At 39.5% G+C, this 14517-nt stretch overlaps 2 protein-coding genes across 6 annotated transcripts; one reads left to right on the top strand and one right to left on the bottom strand.

The window, feature by feature from the left end:
• Window positions 1–496: 496 nt before the first annotated feature.
• On the bottom strand, window positions 497–3886 carry reep5 (receptor accessory protein 5). The gene is made up of 5 exons (XM_042058578.1): window positions 3662–3886; window positions 3187–3280; window positions 1952–2090; window positions 1309–1477; window positions 497–877 (listed from the first exon to the last, which is right to left on the bottom strand). The coding sequence occupies exons 1-5, from the start codon at window positions 3777–3779 to the stop codon at window positions 828–830; spliced, it is 570 nt and encodes a 189-aa protein (XP_041914512.1). The 5' UTR covers window positions 3780–3886; the 3' UTR covers window positions 497–827.
• A 537-nt stretch (window positions 3887–4423) lies between these two features.
• dcp2 (decapping mRNA 2) lies at window positions 4424–13033 on the top strand. Of its 5 annotated transcripts, none has more exons than XM_042058575.1 (11): window positions 4424–4733; window positions 5931–6082; window positions 6226–6353; window positions 6594–6692; window positions 7182–7334; window positions 7442–7554; window positions 7730–7828; window positions 8896–9001; window positions 9159–9245; window positions 10714–10800; window positions 11074–11427. In XM_042058575.1, the coding sequence occupies exons 1-11, from the start codon at window positions 4681–4683 to the stop codon at window positions 11167–11169; spliced, it is 1173 nt and encodes a 390-aa protein (XP_041914509.1). In that variant the 5' UTR covers window positions 4424–4680; the 3' UTR covers window positions 11170–11427. The 5 variants fall into 5 exon arrangements, with proteins under 5 accessions (XP_041914509.1, XP_041914510.1, XP_041914511.1 ...); XM_042058574.1 differs by lacking the exon at window positions 11074–11427 and adding an exon at window positions 11482–13033 and having other exon boundaries at window positions 4427–4733; window positions 9162–9245; window positions 10714–10765; XM_042058573.1 differs by lacking the exon at window positions 11074–11427 and adding an exon at window positions 11482–13033 and having other exon boundaries at window positions 4427–4733; window positions 10714–10765.
• The last annotated feature ends 1484 nt before the right edge of the window (window positions 13034–14517 follow it).

Below are 14517 nucleotides of genomic sequence, written 5' to 3'. Positions count from 1 at the left end.
AATTCACCGTAGAATACAGGGAGCTTCTGCTCCAGTTATTTGAATGGGCAGCGTTCACCAGGTGTATTGTCTCCCAAAGACACACCCCTTCATTTGTTTGACAAATTATGGTACAATCACTTCTTCTGGGGACATGCACAAAAGTACACTTGCAAAAGAGACAACAGACTTCTTACTAATGAAATTCTCTCAAAGTTTATACCTTCACCTCACTGGTTCAGTTCAGTGCTACCTTAGTTCTGTCACACTGACACAAAAAAGAACCAACTCCAGGGGTATAAAACTACATTTACATGAGGATTAAGTGTGTATATAAAGTGAGAAATAAATGTTGATCCAAACTCATGAATAAACAACACAAGATTCAAACAGAGAACAAGGCTGCATTTTAGGACTCCAACACCGTGGTAATTTCTAACTTTAACAAACTGCAGTTGTTTTGTCTTAAATAGACAGCCATAATGTTCATATGAAAATGACTTAAGTGATGAACCAGTTTGACCACTTTTGGCTTTATTTAGATATTTTAAGCATAGCAAGAGAACAAAGGGACTTTCAGCATTAGGATATACAATTTAAATGTTGTGAAATTGTCTTGCAGATATCTGACTGCATCCAAAAGGCCTTAAATTAGTTATAATGCTTAGGTCTATTTGTTTTTACCTTCAGAGACAGGAGAGGTGCGCAAAACCAAAAGCTATCCTCCAGTTTTGTTTTATAAAATAAACATTTAAAAAAAAACTTCAAGGCAACATTTATTAAGATATGTGACAGACATTCTCCTCGGGTTTTCAACGATTGATATGAGATCCACTCCAGGATTTTCCTTAGGTGCTCTTCTTCTCTTCGAACATGATGTTGGCTGTGGCTCTCTTGGCTGCAAAACAAAAACCTTTGCTGTAATGGGTGGTTTTCATAAAGACTTTCTCAGTAAGAGGTTTTTATGAGAAAAGTAAAAATACAATAAAGAATGAGATAAAACACCTTAACTGACATTAATGTAAAATGTCATAGAAGTACAGGTGTGTAATGTATGGTAAACTGTTACATTGTAAGGTATGGTAATGTGACACAATACATTGGTCAGCAACATGGAAATGATCATGTGTGTTCACTTCATTACTGAAATGATGTCAATTGGAACAAATGACTTTGGATGCTCTTAAGCTTTGTCTTTCGTGTTCAGCATAGAAGGTAAGAGGTCACAAATCATTACACAAACTAAACCTACATGACATCAATTTTAAACAATGCTCATGTATCGACACATCCCACAGAGTACCAAACTGACTGTTTGCACTTCCTCACCCTCATCTTTGAACTTGTCAGCTGCTTCGGATGCCTTGTCTTTAATATCCTTCATGGCACTGTCAATCCTGGCTTCATTCTTCAGGAAGATGGGACGAATGATGCGATTGTAAATCAAGATGGATCCATTGGAGGGAGTGGGAGCCATGCACCACACCAAGAAAGCACACTGTAGAGTACCAAACAAACACAGATCTTTACATTGTACATTGTGTTTTTTTCCTCATTCCAGAAACCATTGTTAAATATATCCATGCAAATAGTTTTATTAGATCAAACACTGGTGGTTCAGTGGGGGAAAGGGTTGCCATGGAGTTTTTGATAAGGCTACAAAAAAGAATGTGCATGGGACTGGTCTGTGGTTTGCAACAAATAAAGCACTGTTTGTCAGTGCTTCTCAAAATACTTTTTGAAATAGACATTTATTTGTCTTGGGCATAACATTGTGAGAAAATTTAGGAAAAGTGCAATAATGCTCCTTTTAATGTAGTAAACTACATACGGAACAAAAAAACTAAATATAACATGAATGCAATTTGCTCTTATTGTTTGAATAGCAGGTATTTGCAATATAAGTCTGTCTTAGCTAATTACATTACTGAATACACTGAAGCCAACCCTAAATCAAATATTTGCCCTTTACCTTCAGCATATAGTAGAATGGGAACCAGAACAGGAAGAGGTCAGCGAAGAACTCAGCCACACTGAACACCCCATATACCACCCAGTAAGTCAGCCATTTTGTGTCGTCATCTTTGGTTATACTTTCAATTGCTTTGATCCTGAAAGTGACACAACACACAACCTCATTAAGTGGATGCCTTAACGGGGAAATAAGCACGTAGAGACAATGTAATTACCTTGTCAGTATCATAAATCGAACAACAGGAAAAAACAAGTGTGCCGCCTAACCATGTTACAGGCAAATACATCGCTCACAATTTGGGTATCCTCTCCTTGACACACTTCTCAGTGCCTTGCCACTGACTCACTGTTTTACTATGAAACTGGGCTATTACATTGAACTTTATACAGACTTTGTGTGTCTGTAGACTGGTGTCTACTTGAACACTAAGACGCATGTGGAACCAACTACCATGCAGCTGTGGTCACTACTGACAGAGATGAGTCACTCGCCTTCTCGTGGTTTGGTAACCCTGTATTTCTGTGCTTTGTAGGCCTACATATTCTTGTGTAACTACGGACTTACCAAATCACTACAATTCTACAGCAGTCATTTTTGCAAAAAGTACAGCCATTTTTTTGTAATTCTTTTTAAGACCACTTGAAGAAAATGATGACACCCTACTCTGTAATCTTTTATCTCAACCTTTTATGTAATACTCAACTATTACAAAGGCTTATGTTATCAACATGTGAAAGGTGTATCCCTTTAGGTAAAGGCCTACAGGTCTTAAATTAATGGAAGGGGGCAAGGCGAGGCACTGATGGTGCAATATCACCCTATCGATTGACATCCTCCATTTAGTGTTCCCAAGAAAAATGATTCACTGGGTGGGGAGGCTGAACACAACTGGTAACGTTGGCCTATAGGCCTCAAAACACACCTGTTACTTCCTAAAGGTCAGCTGTATGATCCTACATACATTTCCATAGGCAAAGAAAGGTGAGGTCGACCACGTGGTCCACATCTGTGTGCTACTGTACGTCACGTCTCCCACCTTGCTATCACCAAAAGCTACCATGTGTTTAGAGGGTGTGTATGACCTATCCATAATCATAACGGCAGTAGGCTATGGCCCGTAGGAGGGTGAGTGACGTAATTCACTGACAATTGTTCCGGCAATGGCAGCAACAGCTTTTTCATTTGTAATGTTACCATGCTACTGCAGGTTATACAAGACACAATATACTCACGATATATATGCTGGGTAAGCGAATCCAATCAGATTACACAAAAGAGAAGCTCCGTATCCAATCACGAGATATATAGCAATAATGGCGATGATGGCTGAAATAGAAGGCAGCGTGATGAACAATTTAGATCTAGGTCCTATGTCAAAATAGAACGGACATTTATTCACATTATGGAACTGTGGCGGCAGAATACATCGTATCTTACAGGACAATCAACATCTGTTACCAATGACAAAAAATGGTGTAGGCTATGCAACGCATGCAACGTTTTATAATGGTTGAGATACATTCACATATACGATACAATAATGTGTCCAAATTATGTACAAGAACTATTGCTATCAGAATACTTGATTTGGTTATATTGGAAGAGAGAGCGTATGGCCCTATGTACAGCATACAGCACTTTACAGCATAACGGCTTTTTTTCCCCCTCAGTTCCTGATGCCGTGCTGCGCTAGTGTAGGCAACTTACCGATTGAAATATAGGACCTATTCACTCCCGTTTTCGTTTCAATCTTCTCCAAAAGATCTGTCATAAGATTTTTCTCATGAAGAAACTTATCAAATCGTTCCTTTAATCCTTGTGCCATGGCGCCGTTTCCTGTATGGCCGTGTCAGTTGATTATTCAATAAACTTCATAAACTGCGACACCCATGCACAATAGCTCTTTTCTGCTTCACCCAAAATGATGGAGTGAGCGTCACAGGGTACGTTTTGCTACGTAACGGCGCAACCACACCCTTGTGGGCAAACAGTATTGTTTATTTCTTGTACATAAATTATGTCACTATAAACATTTCTACTGCTAACGTTGCTCATTAGCCATGTATGTATTACTTAAAAGAGGAATATTAAAGTGCGCATCAGTGCAAAACGTTAACAATATTATGGTATTATATTTTGACTGCGCCTTTACTGTTCATGACTCAGTATCAACATACTGACATACAAAGTCATGATGTTCTGTGTCTTGTATTGTTGATAATTGTTTATACTTTTATCTGATGCACTGGGATCTTTGCATAGACTGAGAAAGAAGCTTAGAACTTTATTTTATGATAGCTTTCCTCCTTTCCTCTCCTTTTAAGTTATTTGGCATCGTTGTGAATTTTGATTGGATTTGCGAGATGCCTGTCATATATAGCTTAATATTACTGGTTCGATATTTTTTATGAACGCCCTTATTTATCAACCATTGGTTGAAACGTTAATATGTTCGTGGTTAGAGCCCACCCTGCATGAACAATAACGTGAATTTGCGCGGCGTCTCACTGTATTTTTAGCAGAGTGGCTAACTAGCTAACTACGTAGCTAGCTAATTTCCGATGTAGCTAGAATACTTTCTAGGTTGTTTTATGAACTTTGCTAATGTATAGCATGGCTATGTCTCTCTGCCAGAACTGGCTAATGTTAGGGTAGCAAAAAGAGTAGCTTTGCGCTGTACACCTTCCAAAAATAGTTTGGTTGTTCGGGATGTTTTTATCTTTAACATGGAGACAAAACGAGGGGATATTCCCAACGGCGTATTGGACGACCTTTGCAGGTAATGTTAACTAGTTAGCTAGAAAGGGTTAGCTTGAACTATCCAAAGTAGTCTCAGAGTGGCTATTAAACAATAGGATTGCAATGAACATTAGCATACCATTAACGTTATGGCTTTCAAACGCATTCAAGCATTTTAGCTGTAGCAAATATTGAGCGATTGAGATGTTTTTGAGGTGGAGAAAATTACATATTCTACCCCTTATTTGTTTGTATCTACATAGGTTAACCTGATAATAACATTAGCTTACCTGCAGAAGCCAGCTAACGTAACTTAGCTGTAACGTTATCCTTTTTAAACTGTTTTTTTTTTTTTCAATAGCAACAGTTAGCTTAGCTGTAAATCTGAAATGTGAAAACATTAACTGTATGCTTTATAACCAAGCTAACTCAAATTGTTATATCTGCCTCCCATTTTATTTTCAACCAATTCAGCTAACGTTACTCTAAATGTGAATGTGTCATTTGCAATGTTATTTGGGGACGTAAATGCTAGCAAAGGTTAGCTTAGCAAAGGAATTCTTAGGTTGATTCCTTGAAGTTACACAGCGTATGTCTAGGGGGGAAACGAAACCTCCTCTTATGTCTTGTTAGATATCTGCCACCCATTTTATTTTCAACCAATTCAGCTAACGTTACTCTAAATGTGAATGTGTCATTTGCAATGTTATTTGGGAACGTAAATGTTATCAAAGGCTAGCTAGCAAAAGAAATCCTTAGGTTGATTCCTTAAAGTTACAGATTTGTCTACAGGGGAAACGAAACCTTCCTCTTATATGTCTAGTATGTCTACCCATACAAATATTTAGCACGTTAGCCTTACTTTCAATGAAATATTAAGTTGTTATTGTTGATTTGAAACATAAAATGGCGCGTTAATTGTTTCCTTACGTTTAGTTCGAGAGTTACAGTATGTGTTGCTTTGATATCCAGATGACTGGCTATCAGCTAATTTATTAGTCATTTCCTCTTAAGAAATTACACGCCGCGAAATGATGTTAAACGCCAATGTTGTCATTCACAGGGCCGCTTTCAAAGATGCCTCTTGTTCTATCACCTAATATTCTATTACCTTTTAATGCATGTATGCATGCATCCATATAGCATTTTATTCCCAACCTTGTAGCATATTGAGAGAGTACTTGTTCTGTTTTACTTACTACATGATTTATATCGATGAATTTCTTTCTCACTACAGCCGCTTCATCCTTCACATCCCCAGTGAAGAGAGAGACAATGCCATTAGAGTTTGCTTCCAAATTGAGCTCGCCCATTGGTTTTACCTGGATTTCTGCATGCAGAATGCACCAGGACTACCTCAGTGTGGGATAAGAGACTTCGCCAAGGCTGATATCCTTTGTTGTTGCTATTTTGGTTGTTTTAATCAATTTTGTCCTTAGATACCAAATCTGTCCTTGCATTGTATTTTATTGCGCTGTGCTTTATCTCTGAGCCACAAGGCCTTGAATACTTACTTTCCTTAACTATCATACTTTTTAATCATTGTCCCTTTCTGCTGCCGCATGGGGAGGACGTACAAAAGGTTTTAGATCAATGGAAGGAATACAAGATGGGTGTTCCTACATATGGTGCAATTATCCTAGATGAGACATTGGACAATGTAAGTAAAACATTGTATGGGCCCATGAAGGCCTACTGTCACTTGACTGCTCTTGGGAAAGTCTAGAAATTCTTGGAAAGTTTTTATTTTTAAGAAAGGTTAAGTTTTCAAATAATGCCTCTACAATCTCCCTGAACTAACAGTGATTTTTTTGTTTACCAATGAGGGAACTGAGCACATTCTCTAGTCTAGACCATCATAAGAGCTGTGTGTGAGTTGGGCCTGTATTGTCTCCTGCAGGCATTGCTAGTTCAGGGCTACCTGGCAAAGTCAGGATGGGGTTTTCCAAAGGGAAAAGTAAATGAGGATGAGGCCCCCCATGATTGTGCAGTGCGTGAGGTGAGAGATTCATTTTTTTTTTCTCTCTCTCTTTCTCTCTTTTCTGATATTGCAATCACATGAAACATTATCATTATTGGTAGTCTGCCACTGTTCCTGTGTAGTATGTCTTGATCTGTTTGAATGCAGTTTATGTACTCTTGTGAATTTCTTATGTTTGGACCTATTAAAGGAAAATTCCAGTGAATTATTATTATTATTTTTTTCTTTTTTTTTTTTTCACAATAATCTCAGTTTCTCAGACCTACACTCTGGGGTCATGTTCATGAGCCCCCATGTTCATGCCCCTAGAGTGTAGCGCTCTAGCTGCTGGCTGCAGCAACTCAAGCCAGCTAGAACCGATTGTTTTCAGGGTTTTTTCGTACCGACAGTACTTGGTGACCTTGAGAAACAGAGATCTATGTTAAAAATGAAGGCAATCAGTAAGAATTTCATCCTGTATTTCAAACTTTATACTAAATTTATTCACTTTTGATGTTTTTTGTGTAGGTGATGGAAGAGACGGGTTTTGATATCCGAGATCGTATCTGCAAAGATACGTACATTGAGCAGAAAATCACAGACCAGTTGGCTCGACTGTACATAATACCTGGAGTCCCAAATGATACCAAATTCAATCCCAAAACAAGAAAGGAGATTAGGGTACGAAGAAATTCTTGTCAAGTTGCATATTTATTTTTATTTCCACATTATAAATACTGGAGAGGTTGATTTTATTTATTTATTTCTTTGTTCGTTCCTTTCCCCAGAACATAGAATGGTTTGCTGTTGAACAACTTCCATGTCACAGGAATGACATGACTCCTAAATCCAAACTTGGACTAGCTCCCAACAAATTTTTCATGGCCATTCCATTCGTTAGGTCTGTATGTAATGGCTTTCTCTTTTTTTTCAAGTGCAGTAGCTATTGTCTGACACGCATAACTCTGGACTGTATAACAAATGTTGCATTGTTATCAAGTCTATGACCAACTTTAACTAACGAAAGTAATACGCTTAGAACTGAAGGGTGAAAACTGTCTCTTGGATGTCCACAGACCTCTCAGAGAATGGATTGCCAAGCACAAAGGGGAGTCTACAGACAGTGATGAGGATTTTGCTTCCAATGGCAGCACTCCATGTAAACCACATACCCGGTAAGCCATATGCCATGAAAAAACACATTTTCAGAAAGCAGTGTTTTAGGGAGATGGATGGGAGAGGGTTGTTTGAGCAGTTGAGAGATTTCTTAAATATTTATTTTATAGAAATTAATATGATCTATACAGTTGGTGAGTTCAGCAGTTTTATCAAACAGGCCTTATAATTACAGGTCTGTTTGCCTTGAGGCACAGCCCCACAAGTTATTCAAATTAGACTTATTTAGGTCATTAGACATCACCAAGTCTAAGTGGCAGGTTCTTTGAGAACATGTTTGGTCTTGCCCTTTGTTATACGTTTATGAACTGAGAGGTGGCAACATTTAGTATGTGCAAATAAGTGTTTAGCAAGTTTTAAGGTAGTCTAATTATTGTACTGTGTGTAATAAATAAGGCAACATTTTTCCAAAACTTGCAAATGCCTCTCACCCAGTTTTTTTTTTTTTTGAGTCTTCAGCCCATTATCTGTAGAACAGACACTTAGTCAAATATAGTGTAATAGGCTCTTTGCACATACGGCTTGTTTGTTTCCCAGTGGAGCCAGGTGTGTTTTAACCTGCCGCCATTGGTAATGTAATTAGTGTCTACACGGACCCGTTTGGGTGTTGCACCCAGTAAATCAGCACTTTACGATAAAAAAGGATTTATGCAAATTACAACACAGTTAGTGTTCCACCAGAAACAAAGCAGCCGCATTGAGAGACTTTTGTGCAAAGAGTCCATTGCTACGTTTCCTCATACTTCCCTCGTGTGCATACTTGAGCCTCACTCAGTATAGTAAAATGTCTTGTATTTTTAAAAATGTGCAATATTAATATTTGGACTGTTACTTCTGTGAATTTTAGGCTTGCATTTGAGCTCTTTAAATTGTCCTAAAGTCTTTCCTGGACCATGGATGGATAACTCGAAGAATCTGTATTTTTGTGAATCAAACCGCATTTTACAATCAAGAGACATCTGCCCTTATTAGATTGCAAGTGGGTTTGGGGTATATGATAAATGTTCCTGTAACCCACCCTTTAACACGGCCCCTTTTTGTTTATCCTTCTCATTTTTATTTCAAGGTCTAAATCCAGACGCACCCCATTGTTGACTGAAGCATCCCCAGGAGATGTCTGGTCCAAGCAAAAGCAACAAAAGTCGTCCGGGCAACCAGCACAGGAAATCAAGGTTTGTGCAAATATGTTCACACGTTGCCCTGGTAAATAATTCAAGATATGTATTGGTAGAGGTCGCGTCTGACTAGACAATGGTTTTGTAGCAGTCAAAATTATGTTTAATATGTTTTAATATATCCAATGACTGATGATTGTGTGTGTGTTCACAGCAGAACCACAGTGCAAAAGGCAATGGGAAAAAGAACCAGGGCTCTCCCAACATGAAGAAAAGATCAAACGGGGTCAGCACACAACAGGTGAGCCCGACTTCAAAGAAAACATAGACTAGGGCTGGGCTGAACAAAGCCATCCCTCGCCACCTGTGGTCACATGCTTGGCATGTTGGAGAGAGAGGTTTCGATAATGGCTGCCTTAGTTAACAAATACACCTAAACCACCATAGTGTGCAGTTTGCAATAGACTACACCTACATCATCATAGTATGCAATAATGCCTTTAAAGTAGGAGTCATTTGTGTCATTTGTTTAGTAATTTGTGAGTGAGCAATTTGAGTTTGTTTATGTAATTAGAAAACCCAAGATGGGCTGATTTGGAGATCTACAATGTTTATGGTCTTCTGGACAGTCATTGTTTGCATAGCTTGGTGAACAGTAGTGGGTGTAGCTGCCAAGGAGACAATACGATACCATCACGAGGATATTTGGACAACAATACAATTATTTATATTCTACCATCAAGCAAGTATTGTGATTTGATTCTGTGATTTAAGGTTACGTTTGGTGTACTGGGAATCTCTACAGCCATCTTAACATGGTCAATTTGTTAACTGCTTTTTCTGACTTCCTTGTTCTGCAGTAAGACAGCAGATGAATGAGGTCGTGTGCCATCTTGTGGAAGTCAGAAGCAGGCACAAGACTGCAGACGTTTAACAATAGAGTTGCTAATCATATAAATGAATATATACCTTTAATTCATAACCTTATCATAGTACTACACTGTATCAATCTTTTTCCTACCTCAAATAAACAGTGAAGGTGTTTATGCTAGGGTAATGTTAAGAGATACCATGGAAATAGTTGGAGAGGTACAATGTCTAGTTTGTTCTGTACCTGTAATGCAGTTTATTGCAGTGGTTTCATGGCTGTTTATGAAAATCTGAACATAAGTATAGAATGCCTATATGTTGTACATTTTTTAAAGGGTTACACTAGTCAGTCTGCAGCCAATAACAGCAGGGTACAAATGTGCTATATTGGGTCGAATGTTTCTGCTTGCTTAAATAACCAGCGAGCCAGGAGTGTATTTCAGGTGCGTGTTTTAGTGACAGACCTGGCTAAATTAACCCAGAAGTGGTACATCCTCTAATAGAGGAGCCTTATGGCTGTATTTCCCCCAACAAAGAAAAGCCAAAAAGTTCTATTAGGAGGTTTACTGCTTTCTGTTAGTCATCTTGCCCAGGTTATTCACTAAACTATTCCGCTAACATCTGTTCATTTTGGATAATTGGTTGTAGTGTGTATTGCTGTTATCATTTTGAAGCCCCTGAAGCCACCGGGTGGCAGCAAATCTAATATGCAAATACTGACATGACATGCACTTTTGCCTAAAGGGGGCGCTACAGCCTTTGAAAAAATGCTCTTAGATCCACTGAGCATGTTATGACACTATCATGGGCAAATTACTACTTGGCCCAGTACTGCTTAAAATTGGGGAATCCTGTGTGTGCATGTGTGATGTATTTATGTCAAAATTTCTGTTGTGCAGAAAGATGAAAGGAGACTTCAGCCTAGAAGACTACAAGACAACTTCGACACAGGTCAGTTCATTCATGATGTTTTATTATTTCTGGCAGTGATACTTATGGTGTCTTAATGACCGTTTTAGCATTTCTAAAGATGGCTTTGCGATGTTTTTGGATATAGCGGAGATTTCCCTTAACTTTGCTGCGTCTGCCGCAGCCTCAGGTAGCTCCTCTCTGCACCTCTGGAACAGCTCTAAGGCCCATTTCACACCGGGTGCGTGTGTCAGCTGCGTGGCGTGTCCGTTTTTATTTCGGCTCCCATGTTAATAGGTTAGACATTGCACACAGTCTGCGTGACACGCACATCTCAGGGGCGGATCGAGCTGTGCCAAAAACGCGTGCATGCTAGGAATATGACTCGCGCCTATTTTTCATGCAACACGCAAGCGTGTTGGAAGCGTTTCCGTTCAAAACAGTGAAGGAAAAAAATGACGTGAGAGAGACGTTTTAATTGGCAGAGAGGCCGCCGCAACGCTGCATCACACACGCTTCTGGTAAGCAAAGACCGAAAACGCCACGCAGCCGACACGCAACAGAGACGCGACGTTCACGTCACGTTCCCGCTGTGAAACAGGCCTAACTGTGTCACGTTTTGTGTATGTACAATGACTGTCCTCACTCTCTGCCAGCAGTATTTGGACACGGAGAGTGTATGGTTTCTGAGGCTTTTTTGTTGCAGTTTCATTCTGTAACCCCCTCCCATCTCTCTCTCGCTCTCTCGATCTCTCCAGATGCGGTCTACAACTCGTACGGCCTCAACGGCCAGGTCCCAGGCCAGCCGGGCGCCATCAATGGAGACTCTGAGCACATCCTATCCTCACGGTCCTTCCTCACCTTCAAGTTTGACAGGGAGGCCATCATGAAGTGCTTTGACTCGTGAGGCTCCACGTCCACAACGCACACCCACTCACAGTATTACCCCCCCACAATGAGACTTTACTCGTCGCTGGGCAGCACATAGCTATTCTCTCTCCAGTCAAAACAAAGGAAACCCGTTTGCAGAGGTCAGAGTAGGGGATGGGGACAGTGAAGGGCCTGAGAGGTCTGAATCGGACCAACTTCTTGAATAAAGTGGCAGAAGTGTTCATGTGTAGATATATATTTTTCCACCCCTGAAAAAGGCAAGAATTATGGTTGGGCAATTGGCTCTGGAGCCGTTTGTTGCTGCACTGTTGGTACCAGCTTCCAGACTTGGCGTCTAGGACCGAGTGACGTGTGAATGTGACTGCAACTGCATCATGTCGTGCACACGGGGAAGCCACTTAGGGAGAGCCCACCCGGCATGTTGAGTGCACCAGTTGTTGACTGGACGGGCATGTGAGTGTGTGTGTGTTAATGGGTGCGCTAATGGGTCTGTTATAATGTTATGTACCCATAGCCAGCCGCGCCTCCTGCTTCCTCTGTGTGTCAGATATACTAGACATCTGCAGGTACTGTACTGCGAATATTTTGCACCAACGCGCTAAGTACCATCAATAGTTGGGGGGTGGGAATTGTTGCTGAATCATCTCTGTGAAGGTCTTGCAGAAAAGAAGGGCGAAGGAACTCTTGCACTTTTTCTAATGCTGTCGAGGAATTGGTCCTCTGGTGATGAATGTTACTTTAACAAAAGAAGAAGTTTGTTCGAAAATGATGAGGGTTTCTTCAGGGAACTGTTCTCCTCTTCTGCCTCACCCTAAACATACACTTCCACCCATCTACTCAATAAATGCATTAGAAAGTCACTGTTTTAATGACCACATGGTTTAAGCAGTCATTTTTCAGCTTTTTCTGAGCCATCGGTGACTAGTACTGAAACCTGATTGTGGATCTGCGATGGCTTTTCCTATCATGATGACTCATCATTTACTTATTTGCTTCTCTTACATTGAGCTTTTAAAAGTGTCAGTTGTGAACACTGTACTGATACATTTCTAGCAGTGTGTCTCTCTTTGTAAAAAAAAGAAAAATCCTTCCTTTATTTTTTATTATGTGACTGCTTGAGTTGTGTGTTGTGTGAGATGTCATCAGGAAAAAGTCATTTCCACGTTGTTGTCAATGTTGTCTTAAGTAACCTTGAGGGTTTACTATTTGTATTCATATTTGAACCGGCACTGATTTTGTTTATTGTTTTTCTCATTTTGGTTTCCTTTTACAGTAAATGCAGTAACGTTTGGACTGGATAGTTTGAAAAATGGAGTTCCATCAGTATGCAATGTGGTTCGCATAGTTACCGAGCCTTGGGGGGGGTTGCGTTTGCTGTATATCGTCTTTTGCAATAAAACCTCTTCTCTTTAGAGCTAATGATGCCGTCTTTCCTGTCTTCATTTGGGAGATCTAATCATGGCCTTGTCTTTTTCACTGAAGTGGAGCATCATAATATACCCATAGACTTCATCTGATAAAAATAATCCCAACAGACTTTTTCAGCGCACTTCAAAAGACTCTCAAAGAAGTCTCTAAGCCGTTATCTTGACAGGACTGGAAACTGATTGGCTTGCATTAGTTTTGGACGGAAAATACATTTAATGAATTCATTAAAGTTTTATGTATGTATGTATGTATATATAAATATATATGTTCAGTATTGTGACTCATGTAGGTCTTGTTTATGAGCTATTCAAGTTAAATAAGTTGGGTCTGATGTTGTAGATGCCCAAATACCCCAAGTGAACTACAGGGACTCTGCAATGCTTTATTTACCCACAGATTTGATGTATGCCTTGGCGCCGAACATCTGAGTTTTGTGGACCATATACTTTAACAGATAGCAGGATCAAATAGATAATGTCAGAACAAGGAGTTAAAAATCAACCAGGAATAGACTGATAGATAAACGGCACCCACTCTATGTAAATATTGTGATAAACCATCTTGTTGCATGTGAAAGGCATGTAGCACACATATTAAAAAACCGTTAGCAAGGTCCCCAGAGCTAAAACATTAGGCCAGTGGGTTCACATGTACCCTGTCCCTGGATGTCTGGGCTTCTAAAGGGACACAGCTATAGGTAAACTGACTTGGCTAATGAGTCGTACGGAGTCGTAATGCAACCCATGCTGTCTATTTTAGAAAGTGTAGGTTCTTGTGCTTGGTGTAATCAATCAGTCTTGGGGAAATTGCTCTCCCGTGAGATATTCTTATGAAACTAACAAATAAAAAAAAAACATTTTTTGACTTGGGGAAAAAAAAGACTAGCCACACAGATGCACAAACTACATACAGACCTCTGGATGTCAATGGAGGTTCACAGCACAGTGTTTTTTTTTCAGTGGTCATTTTCTAGATTGTGTAACACCACTCTTGTAGCTACAGTATGTAAATCAATTAACCCAATGTAACATCAGTGGAACATCAGTAAAAATTACTTAGAATACTTTTATTCTTTTATTACACACCTTAATTGCTTTTTTACAACTGCTTACTCACGTTTTACAAACTGCACTTACAAAATACAAAACACCACAATGAAGCCACATGTAAAACAATGATTTACTTTTTAATCATCTGATTATATTTTTCCAAACTTGTTTTTTGAAGGACAGTGCCTTAAAAAGTACACAATTATTTAAGGTCTGACCTCTTAAAATGTGAACCATGTGTAATGTTTTGCAAAACGTGTTTTATGACATTGAAGCCTGAGTCAAAAGCTGAGAATTAGCTTATGGTTTTGCAGATTTGGTGTAGGGTTTTGTTGTTTGAGTGACAGGTTTCAGAAATTGTCTGACAGATTTTGTCTGTAGCAATTCATGAAAGCTGTAATAAGGAACCATATAAAAACGTCTTGC

This window comes from Alosa sapidissima, chromosome 13, assembly GCF_018492685.1.
Source record: "Alosa sapidissima isolate fAloSap1 chromosome 13, fAloSap1.pri, whole genome shotgun sequence".
Lineage (NCBI taxonomy): Eukaryota > Metazoa > Chordata > Actinopteri > Clupeiformes > Clupeidae > Alosa > Alosa sapidissima.
This window is presented reverse-complemented; position numbering and strand designations above follow the sequence as displayed.

Excerpts from the sequence above, each read along its gene's own strand:
- reep5 (XM_042058578.1), bottom strand. The coding sequence starts at position 3,779 with ATGGCACAAGGATTAAAGGAACGATTTGATAAGTTTCTTCATGAGAAA. Across the intron at positions 1,478-1,951 it reads CATTCTACTATATGCTGAAG|TGTGCTTTCTTGGTGTGGTG; the intron begins GTAAAGGGCAAA and ends GGTACTCTACAG. Across the intron at positions 878-1,308 it reads TGACAAGTTCAAAGATGAGG|CCAAGAGAGCCACAGCCAAC; the intron begins GTGAGGAAGTGC and ends TTTGTTTTGCAG.
- dcp2 (XM_042058573.1), top strand. The coding sequence starts at position 4,681 with ATGGAGACAAAACGAGGGGATATTCCCAACGGCGTATTGGACGACCTT. Across the intron at positions 7,335-7,441 it reads AAACAAGAAAGGAGATTAGG|AACATAGAATGGTTTGCTGT; the intron begins GTACGAAGAAAT and ends TCCTTTCCCCAG. Across the intron at positions 7,829-8,895 it reads CCATGTAAACCACATACCCG|GTCTAAATCCAGACGCACCC; the intron begins GTAAGCCATATG and ends TTTTATTTCAAG.